Source organism: Paroedura picta, chromosome 2, assembly GCF_049243985.1.
Source record: "Paroedura picta isolate Pp20150507F chromosome 2, Ppicta_v3.0, whole genome shotgun sequence".
NCBI lineage: Eukaryota > Metazoa > Chordata > Lepidosauria > Squamata > Gekkonidae > Paroedura > Paroedura picta.
In genome coordinates, this window is record NC_135370.1 from 146,442,337 (window position 1) to 146,468,399 (window position 26,063).

At 42.1% G+C, this 26,063-nt stretch overlaps 1 protein-coding gene across 4 annotated transcripts in view; it reads right to left on the bottom strand.

Annotated features, from left to right (window-relative positions):
• The window catches only part of SLC25A21 (solute carrier family 25 member 21), a 365,160-nt gene that overhangs the window by 6,072 nt on the left and 333,025 nt on the right, over window positions 1-26,063 (bottom strand). For 3 of the 4 annotated variants that reach the window (XM_077323150.1, XM_077323151.1, XM_077323152.1), the window contains 3 exons: window positions 22,822-22,881; window positions 15,148-15,255; window positions 6,197-6,361 (listed from right to left, as the gene is read on the bottom strand). In XM_077323150.1, the coding sequence (XP_077179265.1) occupies window positions 6,197-6,361; window positions 15,148-15,255; window positions 22,822-22,881 (333 nt within the window). The remainder of the gene's footprint in view (window positions 1-6,196; window positions 6,362-15,147; window positions 15,256-22,821; window positions 22,882-26,063) is intronic. The other variant, XM_077323153.1, reaches the window with a different exon arrangement.

Genomic DNA, 26,063 nt, shown 5'->3' on the forward strand with positions numbered 1-26,063 from the left:
GAAGGGTTTTTTGTTTCTGTTTTTTTTTGCACAGAGGAGTATTCAGCTAGGTCTAGGTGTGCATGTAACAAGGACAGGGAAATGTGCATACATGAGATAGCTTGCTAGGCCAATACAACAAATATATACAAAGAATAGTATATATGTGGGGAAATGGTTATCCATCCATCCATCCATCCATCCATTTATGCTTGCATTTATCAACCACCATTCCCAAACAATCGGCTTGTGGTGATTCACAATGGCCAGCTGCTGAAATGGCGGCATGGAGAACGCGGAGGAGGAAGAAGCGAAGCAAACCGCTTACGCACGGGATGGAACCCAACAGCAGCAAAACCCAGAGTATCCGATTATGCACATGGCTACTCTGGAGTCACTTCTGGTTGCACCCTGGGAAGCTCCACTTTCTTCTGCATCTCGCTAACGCGGCTTTTTTGGCGGCATACGTTGACTCTGCGCCCGGTTGCCGCCTGCAGCGTGCATAATTGGTGATTTTAGTCCCTGCCATTCCACCCCGAATGTAGACCTTCCACTCCATGCATAATGGGCCAATGAGGCCCACAAGAACCATTACAGTAAAATATATAAAATCACATGAAACACAAACAACGATAACCATGTGTAACTATTGCATATGCCTGTGTTTCCCAGCACATACACATTTATTTATTTATTGCATGGTGTATAGTGCAACTAGGAGATCTGAGGATTGTCTGGCAGCCAGGCAAGGGATGTTTGGAGGTGGTTTGCTATTTCTTGGCTCTGCATCATGACTTCTAGTATTACTTGGAGGAACTAGCACCCAAATCCTTGGAGGTCTCCCATCTAAATGCTAGCTAGGTGGGCCCTGCTCAGCTTCCAAGACCTGATGGGGTGAGGCTTGCCTGGGCTACCTGAGTCACAGAACATGCATATATACAATCGTCACACATTTTGATCTGCATGAGGATTTCATGATATTCTTTATTTTTTTTTTAAAAAAGAGTTTGCTATGCAGGCATGTACAATACACGATGTAACAAAAACTGTAATTCATTTCTGTAAAATCTGCTTCCATTTAAGCATCCTTAGGATCCCAAATTGATATACAGCATGGCCAATATACTGCCAAGAAGGATCCACTGGAACCTTGAACAATTTGTAAAATAAATAAACCACAGAGGGGAAAAAAGCAAAATAAATTGCATACCGGTTTGTTGTTAAATACAGATGCGCAAAATCTAATGCTGAGTGACCAGTTCCCCCTGATTGACTCAGAAACTTTGAGTCATTTACTCAAGTAAAGACTACACATTTGAACATTTACTTGCAGTTTGAACACTTATGGCCAACACATGCCATTTCTATGATTTTGGCAATCAACGTAAAAGAATTATTGATTTTGGCAAATGTTACAAACAATGCTAATTAGGGTGCAAATTTAATGCACAGTTAGCACTGTCAACAGTTAAAAGGCTCATATGCTCATTTCAATACATTTCCCAGCTTACTTTGCAGACAGTGAGAAACATATGCACAGTCAAAGGCTTATACAAACATAAGATATGCAATTTTTAAATACAAGTTACTGTTAATATTATAGAATCTTTTTTGAGGTTTACTCCAGGAAGCATGTGAAACAGACCATTTTAAAAACAATTACAACCTTAATCTTTTGAGCTCTGAATGGAAAGCTCCCTCCCTGCCCCAAGCGTAAAGACAAAGAAGCATTTCCCTTGAAATTTACGAAAAAATCAGGTCAGATTGTAAATGATTATTAATTATAGCCTTTCTATACATGTTGTAGTGGTGCCTAGAGTTCAGGAAGATGGAGGACATTCTGCACTGGGGCTTAAAGAAGCTTCTTTTATTTTACATTAAAGTCATAGGAAAAAGTGCTGGGAGAGAGTTAGGAATGCCCCAGTCGGGAAGCTGTTACAGTCAAGGTGTGCAATAACTTTTACCCGGGCATTGTGGCAGTGTTCCCCCACCCTGTTTCCTGGATAATTACCTTTGCCTTCCAGAGGAAATGTTTCTTACCTATACAGTCTTAGGACTGATTGACACGCTACCAGAATGACACGGTTGCTGTTCCCATAATAGGGATTTCACGCATAGCTCCAGGAACATTTGAACAACAGTTTCAGAGTACATTAGTCTGCAAAGTTCCACGTGAGCCCTAAGTGATATCTTATCCACCCACATGGACGGCTTTAAGCACATTCCTCCATTAACAAAGGCATCCGCCTTGGAAGTCCAGCCCAAGGTCTTCGTGTAATTGCCTTGATCTCACAATTGTTGGACAGTTAGAATACTGTCCTCTCTAAGCACTCCAAGCATGCCGTCTAGTCACTAAGTTTGTTCAGGTTTGAACACAAGATGCTTAAAGCTAGGAATACAATAAAGCAAACATGTCAGCATCAGTTTTTGGCATGCAGGAGCTACATTATAATCTGTCAGGAGCTCGTAAGTCAAAACAAACCCATGGGTAACCAAGTCTTCAGGTTAAAACTGATAAAACAAAACATCAAGTTAGGACAGGATGTACAGTAGAAAGAACCAAAGGTGCATACTTTGGCCTGGTTCAGACATGCAAGAGGAAGAGGTGGCAGAGAAATACAAGAGCCCTGAGGTGGTAGAAGGGACTGCCCCACTTCATGCTGCAGGTGATAGATTCTGGCTTTGAATTTAACGCAAAACTCCTTTCAAACAGAAAACTAGCCACACATGAAGAAAGCTTCCCCCTTCCCTTTGCATGCTGTGCTGGTTTCCCAAATCAATGATAAGGGAGCATTCCCGAATGTGATTGTTCGTCAGCAGTCGAAATGGTGCAATTATTCTACTACCTCATTCTCTTGCATATGGGAACCAGGTCTAAGACAGCACTGGGAAGTTAGGGAGGTGGTAGAAAGGTGGAACAGAAAAGAAATGAAGGTTCTGTGCCAGGGATAGAATCTGAGACCTTCTGCTTGCTATGCAGATGCTCTGAGCCATGGTTCAGGATATGCACCTGGAAATAAGATAGTATTTTTCATTTTCATATTTCAAAAGAAGATCAAATACTGGTATTTGATAGTATATAGGGCCCCCAGGTATAGCTTCAGTATTTGGGTTCAGGTTTTCTAGAATTCTGGGATTTGGGTTCCATAATACCTTATGAGAGCTTTTTTCAGTGGGGCTAGAGAAGCTGTTTTTCAAGAAATAACATACAGGGAAATAAAAACCAACCTGGAAAACAGGTGAGAACCAGAAAAGTTTGGGATTACACCAAATATAGAAAATTAGAGCTCAAAAATATTTAAAAAGCATACAATAATATATTATCCATTGGGAACACATGAAACATATCAATGTGTACTCTACAGATGCCAACAAGTCAAGAACTTACATTTTCATTATTTTTTTTTACCTACAGGTTCCCCCCTTGTTGTAAATTGAAAAAAAATGTTATATATCTGTATCTGTATATTGTGTGTATCTGTATATTGATTGGCATCTGATGAAGATCAGTATGATTGAAACGCATTAGGTCTGAACTTGTTGGCATTTGTGGTGCACACATTGAGATTTTTTGTGTGCCTAATGGATATTATTGTATGGCTTTTAAACATTTTTGAACTCTAATAAATAAATTGTTTCTATTTTTCTATATTTGGTTTTATCCCTAACCTTCAAAGCTGTTCTGTGTGTCTGTGTGTCTGTGTGTCTGTGTGTCTGTGTGTCTGTGTGTCTGTGTGTCTGTGTGTCTGTGTGTCTGTCTATCTATCTATCTATCTATCTATCTATCTATCTATCTATCTATCTATCTATCTATCTATCTATCTATCTATCTATCTATCTATCTATCTATCTATCTATCTATCTATCTATCTATCTATCTATCTATCTATCTATCTATCTATCTATCTATCTATCTATCTATCTATCTTTGGATTTATATACCGCCACTCTCAATTAGTCTTGTGGTTGTTTAGAATAAAAGAATAAAATACAATACAACCCCTAAAACCTCCCTTAATACATTAAATATTAAAAGATGGTAATGCAGTCAGATTTCTGAACTCCCACCCCCTTTTCAGCTTGCGGTCAAATGAGCTCTCTCATTAGGAGCGAGACAAATGACTTCAAAACCACAGAGGAGCTAGTCCTGCCGGTCCACCAAAGACACCCAAGTTTCAAGTGAATTGAACCAAAGTAAATTGGACTAGTTCTATAGGTGCCCCATGCTTGGCTCACCCAGGCCAGGAAAGGCCTTTCCTGACCCAAATGAGCCTTTTGCTAGCTGTGAGCCTCTGCTTTGGTCTGGGCAACATTTATAGCAGCTATGAGATGTCATCCCATTGCCTGCAAAACCTGTAAAAAGGAAAAGAAACATACCTTTCAAGCCCTCCATATATGTAGAAACTCTTTCCAGGTATGTGGGTGATCTGGTTTTATGGCTTCAGTGATTGGCATAAACCATACAGCTTATCATTGGGTGTTTAGTTAGCTGATCATTTTAAAAAGCATTTTTAAACAGAAGGTCCAGGGACTAAGTTTTCAATGGGGAGACTGAGGAGGCTTAAATGACTTTTTCACACTTCCTTTATAGCCATTTTCCAACTGGAAAAGCCACCCCAAGCCCTTTCTGTTCCATCTAGAGAAACCTCCCAGGTACCCATATTCTTCCTCCAATGGTGGTAAAAGTGGTGTGTGTAGAAAAACTGGAGAAGGAAATGGTTGCACAGTTCTCCTCCATCCCCACCACCTACCCAGGCATCCTTCCCTTTCTTGAAAAACCAGTTCCAGCAGCAACAACTGCAAAAGATAAAATGATCATGGAAGTAACTGTAATGAGTCATTCTACACATAGTGATGATAATAATATAAACAGGCTGACAGGTGGGACTTCTATGGGTGGGGAGAATAAAGGAGCCATTTGGCGGGGGGGGTGGAATAAAGGGAAAGTGTGGTGGGAGTCATACTATTATTAATTTAGGTTTGGATTTATATAACTGCCACTCTCAGAGTACTGGGTCATGGCGGTTTACAAAAATATAAATACATATCAAAAAAACATAATAGCCATTTAATAATCCCCAATTAAAACAAGTCTAAAACTCAACTACACAGTTGATAGTGGTATTAATTAATTTAGTTAAAAATGCATCCTGCACAGCGAGACCACTGGCTGATCTAAAATAAAGTAGATGTACCAGTTGGGGCGATATCTAACCTAGAAGTGACCGTTGCATGGATCACAGTGGCCAGGTGCTCCAGAGGCAGGTAGGGTGTGCTTGCTGTAGATGGAAAAATGCCATCTGGGCTACCCTAGTGACCTGGGCCTCCATAGAAAGTGAGGCATCCAGAATCACTCCCAAATTCCTGGCCTGGGGCACAGATGACAATTGTACCCTATCCAGGCAGGGAAGATGCGCTTCCTGCTCCTGCCCCCTTCGACCCAGCCAGAGGAACTCCATCTTGGAGGGGTTGGGTTTCAGGCAATTCTTCCTGATCCATTGAGCCACTGCTTCCAAACAACTGATGAATGTTTCTGGGAGGAGGTCTGGTTGGCCATCCATCAAGAAATAGAGCTGGGTGTCATCAGCATACTGATGACATCCCAGCCCACAACGCCGGAAAAACTGGGCAAAAGGGCTCATATAGATTAAACAAAGTGTTCAGAATTGGAAAACTTTGAGAATATCTCTAGCTGTAGACTGGCTGTTGAAGATATTGGTAACTGCAGAGACGGCTAAACTCCCATCGATTAGCGAAATTGCTAACTAGAACACCCTTATTGACTTGTTGCATAAAAGGGAAAAAATGATGTGATTATTTGTGGTCTGGAGGACTAGAGAGATTTCTCTTAGATTGGATTTGATAATAATAGGGAGATTTATAGAGATTAAAAAAGAAGATTCCCTGTTAGAACTATGAAATAATTTTAGATTAGGTAAGTGGTCTTGTTACAAATTTATAAGTTTGGAATAATTGGTAATTGGGTCAGCAAGAAACTCAAAAGTTTTACTGTTTTTTGTCTTCTTCCTTATATCTGTTTTCTTTTTCAGAATTTTAATCTTTTTGTAGTGAAAACTTTCAGTAAAATATATTAAATATTTAAATGCCTTAAATGAATGAATGAATTAATTAATAAATAAACTATCAGCTGCCAGTCAAATTACCTTATTCATGGTCTTACTAGTTTGCTTCTTTCTCCTCATTGTACTGCACTTACCTTATTGACAGGAATGATGGTTTTCACATTAAAGTAGAATCCAAAATAAACCATATTAAAAACTCCATGGCGTCCCAGAGTGGCAGGTAATCCTTTGTTGAGCCCCTGGAGTCCAAACCCATTGGCTTGAATAATCTGCCGAGCTTTGGCAAAAGTGGATGGTTGCTGTATGAACAAAGCCAAATGCAAGAGGCACTTTAAAACAAAATTTACAAACATTTCTAAATGAGAACTAGTGTTGTACAGTGGTTACAGTGTCAGACAAGGATCTGGGAGGCCCAATTTGGAATCCCTACTTTGCTTCAGAAGCTTGCTTGACCATTGGCCAGACTCTAGGGTGGTCAATCAATGGGCCTAGAGAAAATGTTCTGTCCCTTTCCACAGCTTACTGTGTGGAAATGGGGAGTTGAAGCTTTTCATGGCACTGAGGCAGAGAACACTGCCAGGTAAATGATATCATATTAAAAGGACAGGGCATTTTCCACCTGGCATTTTGGAAATCACAACCAATCACTGTCTCTCAGTCTAACATACTTCACAGGGTTGTTATGATGATAAATGGAGAGAGAAAACAATGCTGCAAGACCATCTGGGAAAGACCACATTGGAAAGAAAAACAGGTGTAAATAAATATACGAAATGTGATGACTAACCAAGTAATATTATGAAAATGATTATATCCTGAATTAGAAGTGGAATATTTATCAGGATATACATTAGGGGAGGAAAAATACACTTGTAGTATTTGTTGAGTCATATTCCTATTGCTTCTGATTTCTAGTTATTGCATTTGCTTATCTCAGATAAAAGATAATATTACATGAACTGGTAAAGATTTGCTGTAGAAAGGCCACCAGTGTCCCTACAAAAAGGTCAGAGTTGTTTTCATTGGTTTAATCGGAAAAGCATTTTTCATCTCCCTTTTTCATTTTTCCTCCCTCCCCATTTGTGACCAACCTTTCAAGGCCTTTCAAGGACCATCAGTTTCAGGCAGATAAAAAGCAAGTACCCTTATTTTATAGGCAATAAAAATGGCCACTTGCAGAGCAGACAGGTGTGCATCAGTATATAAGAGAGCTTTCTTTTCCTGTCTCAGGATCCTGGAGCGAGGTGTGTGTCTGTGCTTGCATGAGCAGGCAGGGTAACTAGCTAGGGAACTAAATACCTTATATTTCTGTGCTCTGTTCCTTTCAGCCTTCTCTCCTAATCTGGATGACTTCCTGAATTAAAAGCCTACAGAAGTTGTATTTTAAACTGTGTATAACAGCGAGACAAAGAGGATGGGAGCTGACATGCAGGATTAAGTTCCCTTATCTAGGCGCTCTGTTATAGTTCATAAAACAGAACTCTTGCTTTATATGTGAATATATTATTATACATTTCACATAAACACCAAGTGCAGCATTTTAAAATAAAATAAAACTGCCAGGGGGGATCTCAGATCCTACCTATATGGTGATTTCTTGCATATAGAGAGACTCTGATTCTTCATAGTCACTAATCAATCTGACACTTCTTAAACATGTGCTTTTTTCCTTTAAAGATATAGAATCATAGAATCATAGAGTCGGAAGGGGCCATACAGGCCATCTAGTCCAACCCCCTGCTCAATGCAGGATCAGCCCAAAGCATCCTAAAGCATCCAAGAAAAGTGTGTATCCAACCTTTGCTTGAAGACTTCCAGTGAGGGGGAGCTCACCACCTCCTTAGACAGCCTATTCCACTGCTGAACTACTCTGACTGTGAAAAACCTTTTTCTGATATCTTTCCTGATATTGGGAAGGTGGTGTTGTAAATCTCTCTCTCTCTCTCTCTCTCTCTTTCTCCTGCCCCTCTTTCTATTTCCCCAGTCTTAGCAGCCTTGCCTGAAAAACCTTTATCTTGTTGTTTACAGGGCAGGCAGACACACGTCTTATTGCAAGAAGTCTTTGCCTCTATTCTCCCTACATCTTTTCTCCACACCTGTTAGTGGGTGTAAGCAAATCTTTATGCCTGCCTAACAACATAGCCCCAGATAACAGAACAGGGTCATGCAAAGACAACGGCCATGCATATAGAGAATCAGAAACTCCTTCCAAAGCTGGAGAGAGTACACTGAAATGCTGCTCACATAAACACTAACTAACACAACTCTGTTCGGTGGGAAGATGGAATAGTTTCTTTGGTTGGATGTTGTTCTTGTTAGGCACATAACTGCTGATTCACTTTTTCCTTTCCTGAATCCAACTGCTAGGAAATCGAAATAACACACCAAAGGGACAGAATAAATACCACATCAGGACAGTTTTAATCACTTCTAAGCATGAGGGATTATTTTGCTTGGTGAGTCACTTAGGTATGGTACAGATAGGATCTTGATTAGAAAATTTCCAGCTATACAACTCTAACAATAATGAGAGATGCTTCACCTGTTATATTATCACACACAAAAAACTGCATGATAATTGATGATAATCAACACACAAATGTGGGTGTGTCTAAATGTAAAAAATCTGTTCAAATCATGCCTGATGCATTGATTATTTTAGAATTCATTGCTATCAAGGACATGTAAACATTTAATCCATCTCTTTGTGGGAAGATTCAAGGCACAAAAAGGGGGGAAATGGAGCTGCCCTTATCACAGCAGCTGTAAATTCTTCTAACAAGGTGGATTCCTTCTTAGTCAAAGGGCAATCAGGGGGACAATGTCTATAGGGCAGGCTTGCCTAGTCCTGACTGCCATAGTTTCTTTTAATGGCTAACAAATCATGTGAGATACAAACTTTGCTTCCTACCTCAGGTGATTTGGCCTGTCTTCTCATCCTCTCTATTATATAGCAGGTATGGCTCCAGCCGCCAAAATTACTGCCATAACACAGGAGGAGAAGATAGCTTTCTTGGAGAATGACTCATCAGCTCCTTAGGGGCAGTGAATGCTGTGTTAGCAATACATAGTACTTACAAAAGACATTTTGCTTGAACAGTACAGCTGTGTCCCATTGAGTGCTGTTTTAGCAAGAGTCAGGCAGTTTTTTTGTGGTGGTAGGTTGTGCCACAGCAACTCAAGTGTCCCCAGAAGACTGGGACACTTGTCAGTGAGTGCAGATGATCTTGAACTGGTGCAACGTAGTGGCTAAAAGGATGAGGTTGAGCTGCGATCCAAGAGACTCCCCACTTCCAATCTGACTTCCCTCCTCCCAGTCTCAGTGACCCAGTAATGTGCAGATAATAAGAGCAGAAGGAAGGTAGTAAAACAGAACTGTTCAACAATTCAAGGTCACCTTTAATACAAGGAATAAGATGATCATTTTAGCAGCTAAAAAAGGCAGACAATTTTCTCCTTTGCACTGTTTATTTTCTTTTACTGCTATTTCTTGATTGTTTTCTAATACCGTGACTCAGCTTCATCGCACTGTTTACTGGATGTCTTATACTTGTCTTTATTGCATGGATTTCAAATTCTGTAATCCATCTTCTCAATGAGAAAGATGAGCTACAAATGAAGGAAACAAAATGATTCATAAGCTTTCCTTCATAGATGTTTTCTAACTAGCAATTGCAAGCATTTATTTTTAAAGCCAATAAGGACAGGACACGTGGGTAGCCATGATGGTCTGAAGTAGCACAACAAAGTTTGAGTCCAATGGCACCTTGAAGACCAATAAAGATTTATTCAAGGCTTTTGTGTACATGCACGGTTCCTCAGAAAGCTCACACCTTGAATAAACCTTTGTTGGTCTTCAAGGTGCCACTAATATGGAAGGAGCTGTGTTCCTAATTCCATGCACCCATTTCTAGCTCCTTAAGCTTTTAAAAATCCAGAGCATTATTGCAAAAGATTCTATTTTAATTGTGAACTTTTTTAGTCCTAAATTATAAAACATTTTCTTCTTTAATCAATTGTTTGCTTACCTTTGCTTTTCACTAATATTACCTTTGTGTAATCAAATCTTTAATTAGACAGGCAAAACATGACTTCCGCAAGGATGCTTAAACAGGGAAATGAAGGCAGTTTTGACTAAGGCCTGTAAAACTGTACTAATTTCAATATACTTATTTGTTTAATAAGCCTCCATTGCAAAATGCCAGCATTACAACCAACAGCATCAGCCAAATGATCCCTATAATATCTATCCCAGTAAGGTAGTGCTTATTCAGGTGACTGCTAGGCACAGCTTTCTTTTACTATTTAGTTTCACTCTAATTTTCATATGTTCAGCAACTATTTATGACTTGCTTGGTCTATAAAAGAAAGGACATTAACACAGCATTTTTGCAGTCTATGGCTATAGTTATGGGCGATATACTTTCCTTACTTCGCTTATGGACCAAGGACAGCAGGTTTGAGACATACACCAAAACTATGGAGGGCAAGTTTGATGACTCTGGCGGATTCACTCTGGAATAGTCTCCTCCTGGGGAAGCTTTCAAAATATTGATCAAACACCACTCAGTTTTAAAAGCTTTTAAAAGCAGTTTTAAAAGGCAGAGGTTTTTGAAATAGTAAGTCAAAAAGTAAAATATCCGATTCCGCGTGATCTTTGCTCTCCCATGAAAGCATAGCTTTTTTGGGGGGTGTACAATCACACATTAGGGAAAAAAACACAACAGCACAAGTATTTATTAAATAACCTCATTCTGGTCTGGGAACATGTCCCCTTGCTATGCAATCATACATCAGAAGAATAAAACCCAGCACAAGTATTTATTAAATAACCTGATTGTAGCCACATGACTTCTACTTGCATAATACTGGGAGAAAACCAAATTATCAAATATAGAGGTTTCACATCACAAGGGCTTGTTTTTAATGTTAACAGAGGACAAAAGATTTATAAATTAATTTGGGCACCGGAAAGTTTTCTGCAAGATCCCTCCTTAATGCAATTGGTTAATATTCTTGTAATACTGAAATAATTCTAAAAGAAAATAATGACAAAAAGATCCAATGTACATTTGATGTCATCTTTCTCATCCTTTGGATATACTGCTTAATCTCTGGCTGGTCATTCTCTGGGGTAGTGCTCTCCACATCCCACACAGGGACCCCCTGGCCACTGGCATGGGATGGGGCACAGGATTGCCAGATGCAGGTTGGGAAACTCCTGGAGATTTGGGGATGGAATTTGGGGTGGACAAGAACCCCAGTGGAGTACAATGTTTGAGAGATCAATCATGACAAAGGATCAGATCTTTTCTCTGCTTAAAGGAGAACTAATGATTTGGGACCTGAGTTTTCTCAGGTGATTTTTATTGTGTGTAAAAGTATGCTGGGGCAAACCCATTCAGATATAAATCAGGGAGAGGACTATTTTGCAACCAAAATTACCAAAAAAGGTAAGCAAGTAGTTGAAAATATCTTCCCTAGTATTTTTTTTATTTAAATGTGGGAAAATATTTTCTTCCAGTTTCTTGTTTCCTTTTCTTCAGAATGCTCTTGAGCCTCTTCAAACATGTTAAGACATAGTGTTTGCTGGCAGACTCATTTCTGTTGCATCTGAGGTAAAAAAAAAACAAACCTCCCTATGTTTATTTACATAAGAGCCCTGTATAAAACCTCAGTATAGATTAAATGAATATTTATGTTACAGAAAGGGGGGGAGGGCTCATTGTGAAATGAAATGGGGATTTCTGTTTGTTCCTGTGCTTTAAATCTCTTTGGTACCCATTCTCAGGACTGAAGCTATGAAAGCAATTGATTCTATGAGAGGAAGCTGATGCTGAACTCACTCTGCCCCGGAAAGTGCCAACACACTCCTGAAAAAAGCCCCTTTGGCACATGCTGAATGTTGTTGTTCACTTCTTCTTTCATGCAACTACGGCCGCGCGGTTGGTGTGGGTGAAGCACTGGAAAGTGATGGAGACTCCAACTACTTCTCTATGGCTAGACAAATTAGCAGACCTTGCAAAAATGGCAAGACTTACTAACATGGTTAATAAGAAACCACTTGAAGAATACGACAAATAATGGTATTATTACTTGGAGTTTCTTAAGAAAGACAGCTAGTATTAATATTTAGGTTAGGACCAAGTATAATTGATAATGTGATGGGGATTGACCCTACTGTTTCTTAAGACAGTACTATTTCTCTCTTATGTAACAATATTTGCTTTGCTAGCTGGTTTTTCATTTTTCTTCTTCAGCTTTTTTGTAAACGCTTTATATATAACAAAAATATTTTTTTTAAAATGGATAAGGATTACCATTGGTGTATTTCTATTTCACACAAAACCTGAATTCGATATAGTGTTCTTTTGACTTGTAGGCATAGGCTCAGAAATTATGTGGAATATCCAGTGGCTTTCAAACAGGCCACAACTTTATTAACTTTTATAACATGGAGTGTTGCCCAAACAAGAAGGTGGGAGCCTGCCGGTATTATGGTGAGCCACCCACCCATATCACTCACCCATCGGTCCCAGGTTAATCAGTATCACTCCATGCAGTCCCTGGACTTAGCTGATGGGCATCCTCCCCAGGGAGATGTCCCAACCGAGGTGCAGATGAAGGCATAAACCTTAATTGGCCTGCCCCAAGCCATCTGGCCCTGGGAGCCATATTCCCTTCCCCAGCTGGGGTTGGCCTTGCTTGCAGTTTTGCCACCTCAGTGGAGGCCCCTATGCCATGGAATCGGGTGCCCATGACCCGACTCCCTCAATCCAAGCAGGCTTCTCTCCTTGTCCAAATCCTCCAGCTATGACTATAATAACATAGCAATAAAAACATTCAACAATCCATAACAATGCAATAAACATAAATTTGTAAGGATGGGAGGGTTGACTGCGCTTAGCTCAGCTGTGGTGATAAAGGGTGGGCTCCAAGCAAAAGGCTCCTTAAGTAGCCCCGTGCTCATCACCCCACCCACACCCTACCCACATGCTCTAGCATGCACACATGCCACATCCTCCCTCACCCACCTTCCACCATGTCAACAGTGGCTTGGGTAAGTTGCATTGGGGTTTTACGCTCCATGTGAACTGCCCTGAGCCTCAAGGGAGAGCAATATAAAAATGTAATAAATAAATAGACAGACAGATAAAGCAGTTTAGGACTAAGTGTTCTGAAGAACCACATCTTTAAACCGCCCGCCGCGGACTAAATAAAGCAGTAAGGGCTGGTGGGGAGGAGTTAGGGCGGGCGCTGTCCGGGATAAAAACTCGGAGGAGCGAATCAGGAGCCGCAAAGCAGCTCCTGATTCGCTCCTCCGAGTGTCAATCCTGGACGAAGAAGGCAATGGGGAGGCGCGCAAAGGCCCGCCGTTGCCTCTGCCTCGATGCGGGAAAAGGAGCAGGGCCGCTGCATCAAAGACGCGGCGGCCCTGCTCCTTTTCCCCCATCGAGCCGGAGGCAAGGGTGGCCAAGGAGGCAATGGGGAGGCGCGCGAAGTGCGCCTCCCCATTGCCTCCTTGGCCGCCATTGCCTCTGCCTTGATGCGGGGAAAGGAGCAGGGCCGCCGCGTCAAAGACGCGGTGGCCCTGCTCCTTTCCACCCACACACCCGCCCAACTCTGCCTTCTCCCGGCCACAGGAGCGGCCGTGCTGTGTCGCAGATGCCGTGAGGCCGCTCCAGCGCCCGGGAGAAGGTTGCCGCTAACTCGCCGTCACCATTGGGGACCACCGCCTTCTCCTCACCATCGCCACCGGGGCCCGCCGCCTTGGCCACCACTCCCGTGACGCGCCATGTGGCCAGCCGCCTCCGGCCCGCCCGCAACCAGCGTCCCCGCAGCTCCCGGCCCATGAGGACACGACGACGCCGGAGACAGGTAGGTCGCTTCCTCCCAATCCAGCGCCGGCCCCGCTTCAGCCTTCTGTCATCCACTGGGGGGGGAGCATTAAGGCTTCTGCGGCCCTACGGACCCAGTCCAGGCCTACACAGAAGCCTTTGGGAGTCGGGCATCTAGCGCCCATTTTATTTTCAATTAAAATGGGCTTTAAATCTAGTACTTCCATAATTCCGTTAAGAAATTTTAGATTATTCTTTCCTCCCTTTGGATGCAATTTATGTTTATTCTTGCCTGTCCTTAAATTTGTTTGTTTTATACTTGCCTTGAATATTTTATTCATATGTGTTTCATTGATTTGTCCTCAGCTACCATAAATTTTCTCATGGATCAGCACCGGTGGGGGGGGGGAATTCAGTTCAAAGAAAGATTTCACCGAGCCTGGCCAAGCCTTTGGCTACACATAAACTTACTATGAAGATCCCAGCAGAGAAGCCATGCAAACAGCACCAGCGGTATCTTAAAGACTAAATTTTTCTTAAATTGCAGCATAAGCTTTTGTGAGCTACGACTCAAGAAAGGTTACACTGGAATAAATTCTTTCAGATGCCACTGGACTCCCGCTTAACTCCATCTGGTTCCTTGCTTTAAACTCTTTTGCTGGTCTGCATGCTTTTAAAATACAATTGAAAAATAGGTGTGAATTCAGACCATACCATGTAGCCCCAGCTGTTTCAGATCCCATGTTGCACAGTCTCTCACTTCTCTTGGCCAGCAAATGGAACCTCCTACTCATATGGTGATTTGAAACAGTTAATGTTCCCTTATATTGACAGATATTATGGCTTTCGGCATTCTTATACAATGACAATGCCTTGAGACTTTATTGGGCAAGGCCGCAAAAGTAAATACATTATAGGCTTACTTATCCACTGTAAAATCTGGAGTGATGATGCCTTTTAAAAACAAAAGCCTCTCTCTCTCTCTCCCTCTCTCTCTCGTTTTTCCTGTCTCTTCACTTTTCTTTCCTCAAGTGGTACAACCTGAAATCAGTTTTCTGACTCCTACACATAGAAGGGTACTCTAGAGAAATGAGGACAAGCCTGTACCAGAGATGTATTTCTCACCCCATCATTCCCACTATTTTGAGAAGGCAACACTTATTTTGAATTGCTCAGCGTGAATGTTGGTCTGTATTTCATACTTATTACTCAATCACTTGCCTATATTGAAAAAGTATTCCCTGTACCTCTGCAAAAGCATCCCGATTTGCCTGTAGACCAACTTTCACCACTTCAAAGGGGTTCACCACAACCGCTTCTGTTAGTCCAGATCCCAAGCCAGCAACTGCAAATGCCTAAAAGAGTTAAATCAATCAGCTTACATGTGCACTGTGGTAAAACATCCCCACACATCACATTCTGAAGTTAAGCATTAAGCTGACTGATATGATGAAAGTAGAGAATGAAAGAGAGAGAGAGAAAGAGAGAGAGACCCACCCGTGTGCAGTGGGATACCATTACTAAACAGCTTTCTCCCTTGATTAGATGTTGACAGTTCATGCAGAAGAAATTATAAAAGCCACAAACCACATTCCAAATTTTCAAAATAAAATGTCAAAATCCTATCAACAACACATTCTCTCTAGCAGCAAAGAAAGCTTGGTGACTTATTTCAGAAATGTATATGGGGGGTGGGGGAAAAGCAGCCCTTCCACTTTCTATTTAGGAGAGGGTATGTACTCCTGGAAGAATAATTTACACATTATTATGTGTATAATATAGGTACAAAGACCTCTCTTAAAAACATTTACAAGCAGAGCATAAAACAAAGAGTTAATTAGGTAGTAAATCTACAAGAAAAAAGGAGGCTGAATTACAATGTCCCCAAGCCAACAAACAGCCTGGTTTGGAAAAAAAAAAAACTTCTCCAGGGCAAATTTCACCCCTGAAAAGGCTTAAGTAGAGTATTAGTAACAAGAGTAATAATTATATATATATATACGTACACACACACACACCACATCACAAACCAGTTGGTGCTTGGTAGTTAATATAATACAATAAAGTAGAACTGCCACTTAAGGCGTACAGTAAAAATTACATAAATGCAACACAAGCCTCTATTTTAAAATATTAGTTTTTCATAACATAGAACACACTGGCTATAATTTAGCACAAGTCATGAATGCATTTAAGGCAATGTGATACTTTCTAATACATAATGCTATACTCTCTAATCAACATATATTTACAGTGCATATAACGCATATACAGTGTAACCAAGAGTATGTGGTATAGTGGTTAGAGTTTTGGATTAGGATCCAGGAGACCCAGGTTCAAATTCTGGGTGAATTTGGGATTCTCACTCTAAACTACTTAACAGTGTTGTGAGAATAAAATGCAGAAGGGGATAATGTTGAAAGCCACTTTGAGTTCCCATTGGGAAGACAAGTGGGATATAATTACAGTAAATAAATACAGAATAATGTCAACCTAACATGCACAATGTAACATTATGCCTGGCATGCAGAGGAATTTACATGGCTCCTCTCTGTTCTGAGACTCCCTCTTGTGCCATTTAACAGAATCACAGAATCATAGAGTTGGAAGGGGCCTTACAGGCCATCTAGTCCAACCCCCTGTTCAACGCTGGATCAGCCTAAAGCATCCTAAAGCATCCAAGAAAAGTGTGTATCCAACCTTTGCTTGAAGACTGCCAGTGAGGGGGAGCTCACCACCTCCTTAGGCAGCCTATTCCACTGCTGAACTACTCTGACTGTGAAATTTTTTTTACCTGATATCTAGCCTATATCGTTGTACTTAAACACATTACTGCACGTCCTTTCCTCTGCAGCCAATGAAAACAGCATCCTGCCCTCCTCCAAGTGACAACCTTTCAAATACTTAAAGAGGGCTATCATGTCCTCTCTCAACCTCCTTTTCTCCAGGCTGAACATTCCCAAGTCCCTCAACCTATCTTCATAGGGCTTGGTCCCTTGGCCCCAGATCATCCTCATCACTCTCCTCTGTACCCTTTCAATTTTATCTACGTCCTTCTTGAAGTGAGGCCTCCAGAACTGCACACAGTACTTTCAGGTGTGATCTGACCAGTGCCGTATACAATGGGACTATGACATCTTGTCATTTTGATGTGATGCCCTTGTTGATACAGCCCAAAATGGCATTTGCCTTTTTTACCACTGCATCACACTGCCTGGTCATGTTTAGCTTACAATCCACAGTTTCAGTGTGTGAACGAGACCTTGGGGTACTTGTGGATTGTAAACTACCTAGAAGTGTAACCCCCATCCAGTAGGCATGCTTTTCATTTTTCTGACCCAGATGCAGAACTTTACACTTATCTTTATTAAACTGCATATCCTGAAGATGATGGACAAGGGTTGTGCAAGTTCTCCGGAAAGTTCTTTGAGCACTCTCGGGTGCATTTCATTCGGCCCAGGGGATCTGAACTCATCCAGTGCAGCTAAATGCCCCTCGACAACCTCTCTGTCCATGTTAACCTGCCACCCTGACACTATCTCTTGGCTACTGCCATCTCTAGATGTGCCTAAACCCTTTGACCTGTGGGATAAAAACAGATGTAAAATAGGCGCTGAGCCTTTCTGCTTTCTCTGCATCCTCCGTTAGTTTGTCCATTCGCACCCAACAGTGGGCCTATTGCCTCCTTTACTTTATGTTTGCTCCTCACATAACTGAAAAATCTTTTCTTGTTACAATGGGCTTCCCTGGTCAATCTTAGCTCACTCTCAGCTTTGGCCTTTCTGATGATTGACAAACCACTATGAAAACTTAGGGCACAGCACCTTTCCCAAGTACCTTCTGATGCTACATATGGAGCATCAGCTTTGACTTCATGAGTGTCAGAGCTAGGGGCCATGGACAACAGACCCAAAGAAGCAGGAACAGGAATAACAAGCTAAACTCCAGGAAGTACCTAATGAGGAAAAAGGCAAAAAGTCAGAGCTTGGGAGAAAACATCTCCCCTGCTGAGTGACTTTACCTCACCAATCTTCTATTATTTCATAGGTGACCCAGAAGACCCTCAATCTCCTTAAGGCCTAAGCATACACTTCTTCTTTACCATGAACTGAAGCAGCAAGGCCCTGAGAGTGGACAGTTTTTCATTAGGCAGGCAAGAAATACTTTGCACAGAATCAAGTAAGATGCCTAGATAGGTGAGCTAGGTGGCAGGGCTCTCTATTTTGTCTTGTGCCAATGGGACCCCAAGTTCAGATGCCAGTCACTGTATGGTTAATGCAGTCAGACCTGATTGACTCAATGAACAAGAAATCATTGAGATATTTTTAAATGTGTGTGCTGCCTACCTGACCCTTGGTTGCCCACTCAAGAAATGAGCTGAAGTCCTTGAAAATGGCACAGGTGACAGAGCATCACACAGGCATGACCTTGTTGACATACCAATGGCCACTGAGTTTAAAATCCAAAAGACAAAAATTAGATAGGTGAACAGGCAGAAGCCAGATTGGACGAGATGAGTATATCTAGTCCACATTATTTTACAAGGCATACTTCTTGATCAAGAAGCAAAATTCAACTGAGCAAAATTCATGAGGAATATCATGATGAGTCCTTGGTGTTCTTGGTATTTTTGGATGGAACACACTGGGGCAGCTTTCTTGGTGGGTTGGGCACAATGACTATCATACCACACGTGGTCTTCATAGCACCATTATTGGAAGACACTGAGCTAGAGCTCAGACACTGAGCTAGAGCTCAGTTAGAATCCATTTGCTCAGTTAGAATCCTTTGCTCTTGTTAGAATCCATTTTGGAGGCAGGAAGAGGCACTAGGTGCCAGCTGTTTCAATAGCCACACAAGAGCCTCGATGTGGCAGTCATGGCCCAAGCCCTTCTCAGCTAATTCCACTGACTGGCCAGCTCGAGACAATGCAGATAACTGAATTATCCAACCAGGTGCTGCCCCACCCCAAGACATGCGTGAATTGGGTCACAAGGCTGCCTAAAGCAGTGGAATCTTCTTGGCTCTTCATGACGCAAAATTCAGCCCTCCCCATAAGTTGGGTTTGATACTTCTCATTCCATATATGTAAACATTTTGGTTGTAAGATTTTGAGCATCTTTTTGCTCATGAGAGAGATTAATGCAACGGTCTGAAAGCTGCTGCAGATTTTGATGTCCCTTTTTTTTGGAACTGGAATATAAATAGAACGTTTCCAGCTTGTGAGGTATTTTTTGTTTTCCATATTTGTTAAGGTTTTGATTGATTCTGTTACTGTGGCTTGAAATAGCTCTATTGAAAATCCAATTTCTCATTGTAATTTGTATCTTCCAACAGCTTTGAGTGCAGCTTTCACTTTACTTTCTAAAACTGTAGGTTCTTCTTTAAAATGATCTTATTGGAAAATATCTGTCATCCTCTTATCTTTTCCGTATAGTTCTTCAGTGTACTGCTTCAGTGTTTTGTTTTGTACTGTTCAGTTAATGTATTTCCATGCTGATCTTCCAGCACTCCTACTGTACTTTAAATTTTCTGTTGGTTTCTTGGATTTTGTGGAACAGATTTGTTTTCCTTTTTTTGTTGTTCTCTTCTATTTCTTTACACTGATGATTATAAAAGTTCCCATTTTGAATGTAGTCATGCCCCTCATACCACATCCCTCAACAATATAAGAGTGGCACTGCTAATCTGCTATGGTCCCATGCATGTGGAGGTGCATGGAACCATAGCAGATTAGCAGTGCCACTCTGCTGAAAATCCTAATCAGGTCTGTTTGGAGGGACTTACTCCCTGAAAATTGTTTTTAGGACTGCCCTGTAGGAGAGACAGTAAAGATCTCTTCCATGAGCAAAGCATGTGGATCTCTGTGACTCTGTGACTATAATTACAGATAGGCATGAATCAGGAAAATGCGGTTCAGTTTGTGGGTCGTGCCATGCCCATCATGAATTTTTAGGAGCCAAATGAACTGGTTTTGTTTGTGAGGTTCATTACCTGTTAGAACAGCCTTCTAGTATGCTAGACACACGAAACTCCTCTACCGGCCTTCCAAATTTGGTGAGGACTAGATTTATGGGATCTGAGTAACAACCGTCAAAAGAAGCTGTCCCAGGAAAGTGCTTTCTGGGGACTGCCTGTCATTTCTCCTTATTAGAGGATAGCAGGACATGAGTTTGGTGTTTCAAGCTTGCCTAGGATCTATTCTAAACACTCCTGAACCTGCACCTGTCAAAACGGTTAACCTTCTCTCCCCCCACCCCAGGCAGACCTACTGTGGCCTGGAGAGGCTGCAACAGGCCTTCTTGGGGCAGGGGGGGGAGCCCTGGTGGGGACTTGCCTCATCTCTTCCCCCATACCCCATGCAGGCCCACCAAGGCCTGGAGAGGTCGTGGTGGGCCTTTTGGGGGCAGGGGGAGAACTTGTGGGGTTATGGCCTTTTCTGCCCCCCCCCCATATGCCAGTGAGGCCAGGGCTTGCCTCCCTTTCCTCCCAGGTCATGACTGCAATCCCAGGCCCTCCCCCCTTCTCCCATCTCATGCTCACTGGCTGCCTTGCCTCTCTCAGGAATAGGCTGGCTGTGGAGGGAGATGTGTCCAGGGGTGGGACAGTCTACCTGATTGGACATTCATTGAATGGATGGCCAGTCAGGTATGCAATGAGTCCCAACTCCTCCCACCATCCCTATCCAGCTTTATTTATGGTACAGATAACAGTAGAATTACATTAGACATAATTACTTTCCTAATTGAGGTAGGGACCATGGCTCAGACCCAAAGCAGACATTGCATGTAATGTGATCTCCATGGAGACTTGTAATGTGATGGCAGAGATAATTTGATTTTAAAGTGCTATAGGGGCCTGATCTATTTCGGTACCATGGATTCTCTCTGAAATGGCCCTGTGGGCATTATTTAAATAATCTGGGAGTGCATATCCACTGAATATTTGCACATGCATCTCCCACTGGAACAAGTAACATCCCTGGGGCTGTTTCAGGCCAAAAAAAATGGTGCATGGGGAGGGTGAAACCCCTGCTTGTCCCATGCCATGTGATCTAAATCAGGCCTCTGTGGCACGTGGAACTGAGGTAATAAAGGAAACACACAACTGCCCTCCTGCAGCATGTCCCCATGACAGTCTTTTGGATATATAACATCCAGTTTGTTTTCAGTGGTAGAGCATTTGATTAGACAGGGATGGTCCCAGGTTTAATCACAAGAATCTCCAGTTAAAATGATCAAGTAGCCAGTGATTCAAAAGTCCCCAACTGGAAACTCTAGAGATGTTGCTAATCAGTATTGACAATACTGACCTTGCTAGCCAGTGGCCTCCCTCAGTATAAGATAGTTTCGTGTGATTGACTGGGGGTACTTTTTCATTTACTTTCAGTATGTTCAGACAGAAATTATACACAAGAAAAGAATGGCTACTCTACACATACAACCAGGGTTAACAGTAACCTGGAGAAAAAGGTCTTGACCTTTTAACAGTGTCTCAATATGTGGAACTGGGTAAGTGAAGCTTTACACATAACAGAGGTAAATAACACTGCCTGGTTAATAGCACTCCATTAGACCTGTTCAAGGGACAGGACTGGGTCTCCCCGCCCCCTCATGTTGTTGGCAGCACATTGATGCTTGTTTCAGTTTCCTGCTCATGTGGAATACTGCCTGATTTAAACTTATTCTAAAAGTGATCCCAAGACCCCTAGTACTTGGCTAAATTTTTGCCGCCATCAGCTGTATTAACTGTATTGATTGTACTGGTTTTTAATGTTTTTTATATTTTTTTATATAAACCGCCATGAGCTGGCTGGGCCGAGAGTGGCAGTATAGAAATGTAATGATAAATAAATAAAATTAACCCTAGATGTAGTGATATTCACGTTTGGTTACAGTATGTGGACATGCTTCTGCAGCCAATTAAACTTCGAGAAAAAGTCACCTATCAGGAAGGGACTCAGTGGGAGGTCATATCTTTTGCTTGGAATCTTCAGTTCAAAGAATTGGAGATAGCAAGACACTACAAAGAATAAAGGTCCTACCAGTTAGAGTAAACAATATTGTATTAGATGGACTGATGGGCCCACCTAGTATAAAGCAGATTATATGATAGCCTCATATGTTCAGTTCTCATGATCACTGGGTTCCCAGAAAATGTATGCAGAAGGTCTAAGCATCATTTGGATGTGCCTTCTGAACTGTCAGTATGGGCTGATTTTCAAAGTTCACAGATGTGTCCACATGGGCCTGCGCTGGGGAATGGGGCAATGGGGCTTAAAGTGGGACAACAGGGGCCTAAAGGGTGCCAGGCCCAGGAGAGGGCCACCCCGCCATTGACATCATGTGGAAGGGGGGATTAACCCTGCTGACATATGACCGCCTTCTCTGCCTCTTCCCCACATTCCGAATCGGCCATTGCTTCCTGAAGTTCATACCCTGCCACAAAACTCAAATAGATGCTTTGCCTTACATGGCAAACAAAAACTGCTTTTTATGCTTGTCATAAAATTTCTACCAGGAAAGCCAAACTCCAAAAATATTACTAGTCCCCTAACTCATTTGACCAAGAAATCTGTAATACAGATGGTCAGAAGCTATTAGTTCACGCTTCCCAATTACCTTTTGATAGAAAGCATCAATATGGATGAGTAGCAAACATTTTAGGCCTTATAAACCGAGGATCTCGAAGCCAAGAATCAAAAGGTATTTATTTTCCTCCATATCTTACAAGCATGGTCACCTTTCACTGTTTTCCAGAGTTACACACTTTTAAGGGTAAGGGTATAGCTCTGTTTAGGATTCTACTGTTATCTTCTTGATCCATTAGAACAAGGAAGAAGAATTTTGCAATTGAATTCCTGCTTTTAGCTCAAAAGTGAATAGAGAAAGAAATAAAGCAAACTGCATATTCTTACTTACCAATGCTGGTGATAGTGAAAAGTATCCTAGTAACTTCTTGTATTGTTCAAAGGTGAAAAACTGGAAAGGAGAGAGTAGAAATTTTATTGTAACAAGCTGGTTGTCTTTATTAATCTAACAAAATCAATGAAATAAATTTTTCTTTGAGAAAGCATTGGGGAAGAATTCTTCTACACCTTTCTGATCGAGGGCAACAGAGGACTTCAAGAGTATATTATACAGCCAAAACTTATTAGCTATCTCATGTTGTGGCTTTACTATGTTCACTACTTGATCACTTATTGGTCAAAATCCTATAGTGCAAAAGAAGGAAATCCTAAAAATGGCACTAAAGGAACCATATGTCGGGCCTGTAAACAGAAATGCAATAAATAAATCCTTATCCATTGTTGTTCCTCTATATATCTCTGAAACAGCCTAGGGGGTGGGATATGTCCAGCTGTCCAAGTTGGAATAGGGCCAATCAGGGTGCAGCCAGATTTGCCCTGACTGGCCCTGCCCCTTCAGCTCCCGCCCTCCATCCCTGGACTCTAGCCTCTTTGCTCTCAGACTCCTCAGGGCCTGGAGCCAGCAGCAGGTAAGGTGAGAGGCCCTGGGCAAAGGGTCAAGGGCAAAGGGTCCTAACGAGGGCCTCTTGGCCTGCTAGGCTGGGCCTGCTGACGAGGGCCTCCCGGCCTGCTGACTGCTCGTTAAGGACTGCTAAGGAGCTGACTAGCTGACTGCTAAGGAGCTATGTCAGCCCTGCTAACGAGCTGGCCAGCCCTCACCCTCCCCACTTGATCTGGCTGCAAGCTGCGGCCCAAAGCCACCTTAAGCTGCCTGGCCAGGGGCCAGGGGAGGGGACCCTTTCAAGGTCCGATCTTAGGAACAGGCTTTGAAGCGAGTACATAAATAAAATTCAAGATCATTAAGGGAGACAGTCCTCCCGCTATTTATTACTTCACAAAAATCACTGCAGTACTAGTTACACATCTCAGAGAATTAACACTATCTTGCTGTCCTAGCCAAGTAATACTAAATTAAATCCCAATAAATTATTAATTTCCCCCTAATTCTATACTGACACTTCCCCTAGTTCTTTTAGTTATTTATCTGCAAGGATCTTTTAACACTGCTAAAAATCAGAACAGATCACTGGACATTGGAATAATAAATTCCTTTCTGGCGTTCTGAATGAAGTTTGTGTCCAGTGGCACCTAAATGTATTTCCTGCATTCACTTTACTATCTGTTCATAAAATCACGCTGCCATTTTTGTAAAAAAAAAAAAAAAAATTCACACTTACAAAATAATGTATAAATTTATATATTTTCAGGCCTTTTTAATTAATTTGTATTTTTAAAAGTCTGCATATTCTCCTTCTCAAAAATTTACAGGAGGTCCCACTTAAGAAATCCATGCCTTTAAAAATATATTCTAAGGCTAGATCCTATAATCCTGTTCTTTTGGGTAGCTGCTCTGTCACTGTTTGTAGTAACCATGGCAGTAATTTACAAGCCTTCCCTACATTCATGTAGTCTGTAACCACTCAGTGAGCAGTATTATATTTGGTTAAGGGACTGGTGGGCGGAGAGTGGGCGGGGCCGGTCCAGGTGAGGGCCCAATGGGAAGGCGTGAAGCGCCTTCCGATTGGGCCCTCACCAGGGTGTAAACCGCATGGAGCTTTTATTCCAATCCCAGTTTGATTCAGTCCCTGCCACCTACACAGAATGTGATTTCTGTTTTGATTTTGGGCGATTTTAATTTTCCTTCTGCAACAAGCAGGATTGATCCGGAGTGACCATACCTTTATTATGCAATATCTTAGAGTACCTCAATATTTTAAGATTCGGATTGAGAAAGCAGGCTGTTTTGAATCTGGGCTCTGTTGCATGGTAGAGAAATCCTGATTGGCTAGAGCTGCTCATGTGACAAGCTTGCCTTAAAGGAGAAGCCCCTAATTTCTCTCAACTTCAGTCAGTCTTGGATTTTTTTCTCTCTCTTCTGCCTTCTTTGATCCTCCCCCCCCTTTCAAGAAAAGAAAGAGAGAAGCTGTGCTTGGCTGTGTTTGTCTCCCCCCCCCCACTTCTGAACTACCCTAACCATGTGCAGAACACTTTTCTGTTTCAATGGCGGGGAGAGGAAGACCCAAGTTCAAATTGATCTGAATTCAACAGGACTGACAATGGAATAAAAAAAGTAAGTGCAGACTCGCCCAGGACAGGACAGAGTTCTAGCCAGTCGAGAGGCACCCCCCCCCCCTCTGACAGGTCATGCCCACTCAGGACTTTGGCCCAACCCTGTGCAGTAGGCCTCAAGTCTTTCAATTCAACAACAACCTGTGTGGGGAGCCTTAAATGTTTCTTCTGTACTCCAACACTGTCCAAAGTGTTGGACTGTCTAAAGCTCCCTTTCTGCCTGAGGAGCTGATCTTTGTACTCTGTAGATGAGCTGTAATTCCAGGAGCTCTCCAGGCCCCACCTGGGGGTTGGCTACCCCTGGGTTGGAAATATTCCTGGAAGTTTGGAGGTGGGATTTCAATCCTTCGTACAATGCCTCAGAGTCCAGCCTTCAAAGGAGCCACATTTTCCCTGCAGTTGGTAGGGAGTGGTGCAGGTATGTCCCTCCTGGGCTATGGCCAGCCCTTACCAACAACTGTTTGTATTCTGGGGTGCAGACAGACAGACCAGCATCAGTCCTATGTGTCTGGAAAGTGCAGGAAGATCTAAATAAAAATATTTACAGCCTGAAACTGTAAAAATTGAACAAGTAAACGGCTGGAGAGACATGGGAACTAGAGTGACTTTTTTCAACCTTGGCCTGGCAAATAAAAACTACTATAAAAAACCTTACTAAGGTCAAGACTGCTGTGCACAGGGAGACTTCCTCTTAGGGTTGCCAGATTCCATGTAAGGCTCTCTACCCCACCTCCCTCATGGGGAGTTTGCTATGGGTAGATGAAGGGAAGACAATTGGAAAATGCTTTGAGACACCTGAGGCTTGCTGGGTCACTGCGGCCCATTCCCAGTTCTCTCAGACCTCTCATAGCCCCACATCCCTCACAGGTTGTATATTGTGGGGAGATGCAGGGAAAAGGTGTTTGTAAACTGCTTTGAGACTCTTTTGGGTAGTAAACAACAGTTCTTCTTCTAAGGAACAACCATGAAAGAAGCATGTGGGCACATAAAATTTTATCAACAATGAAAAAATGGAGACAGAAGGAGCAGGGTGGATACCTGTGTACTGTGACAACCCCATTATTA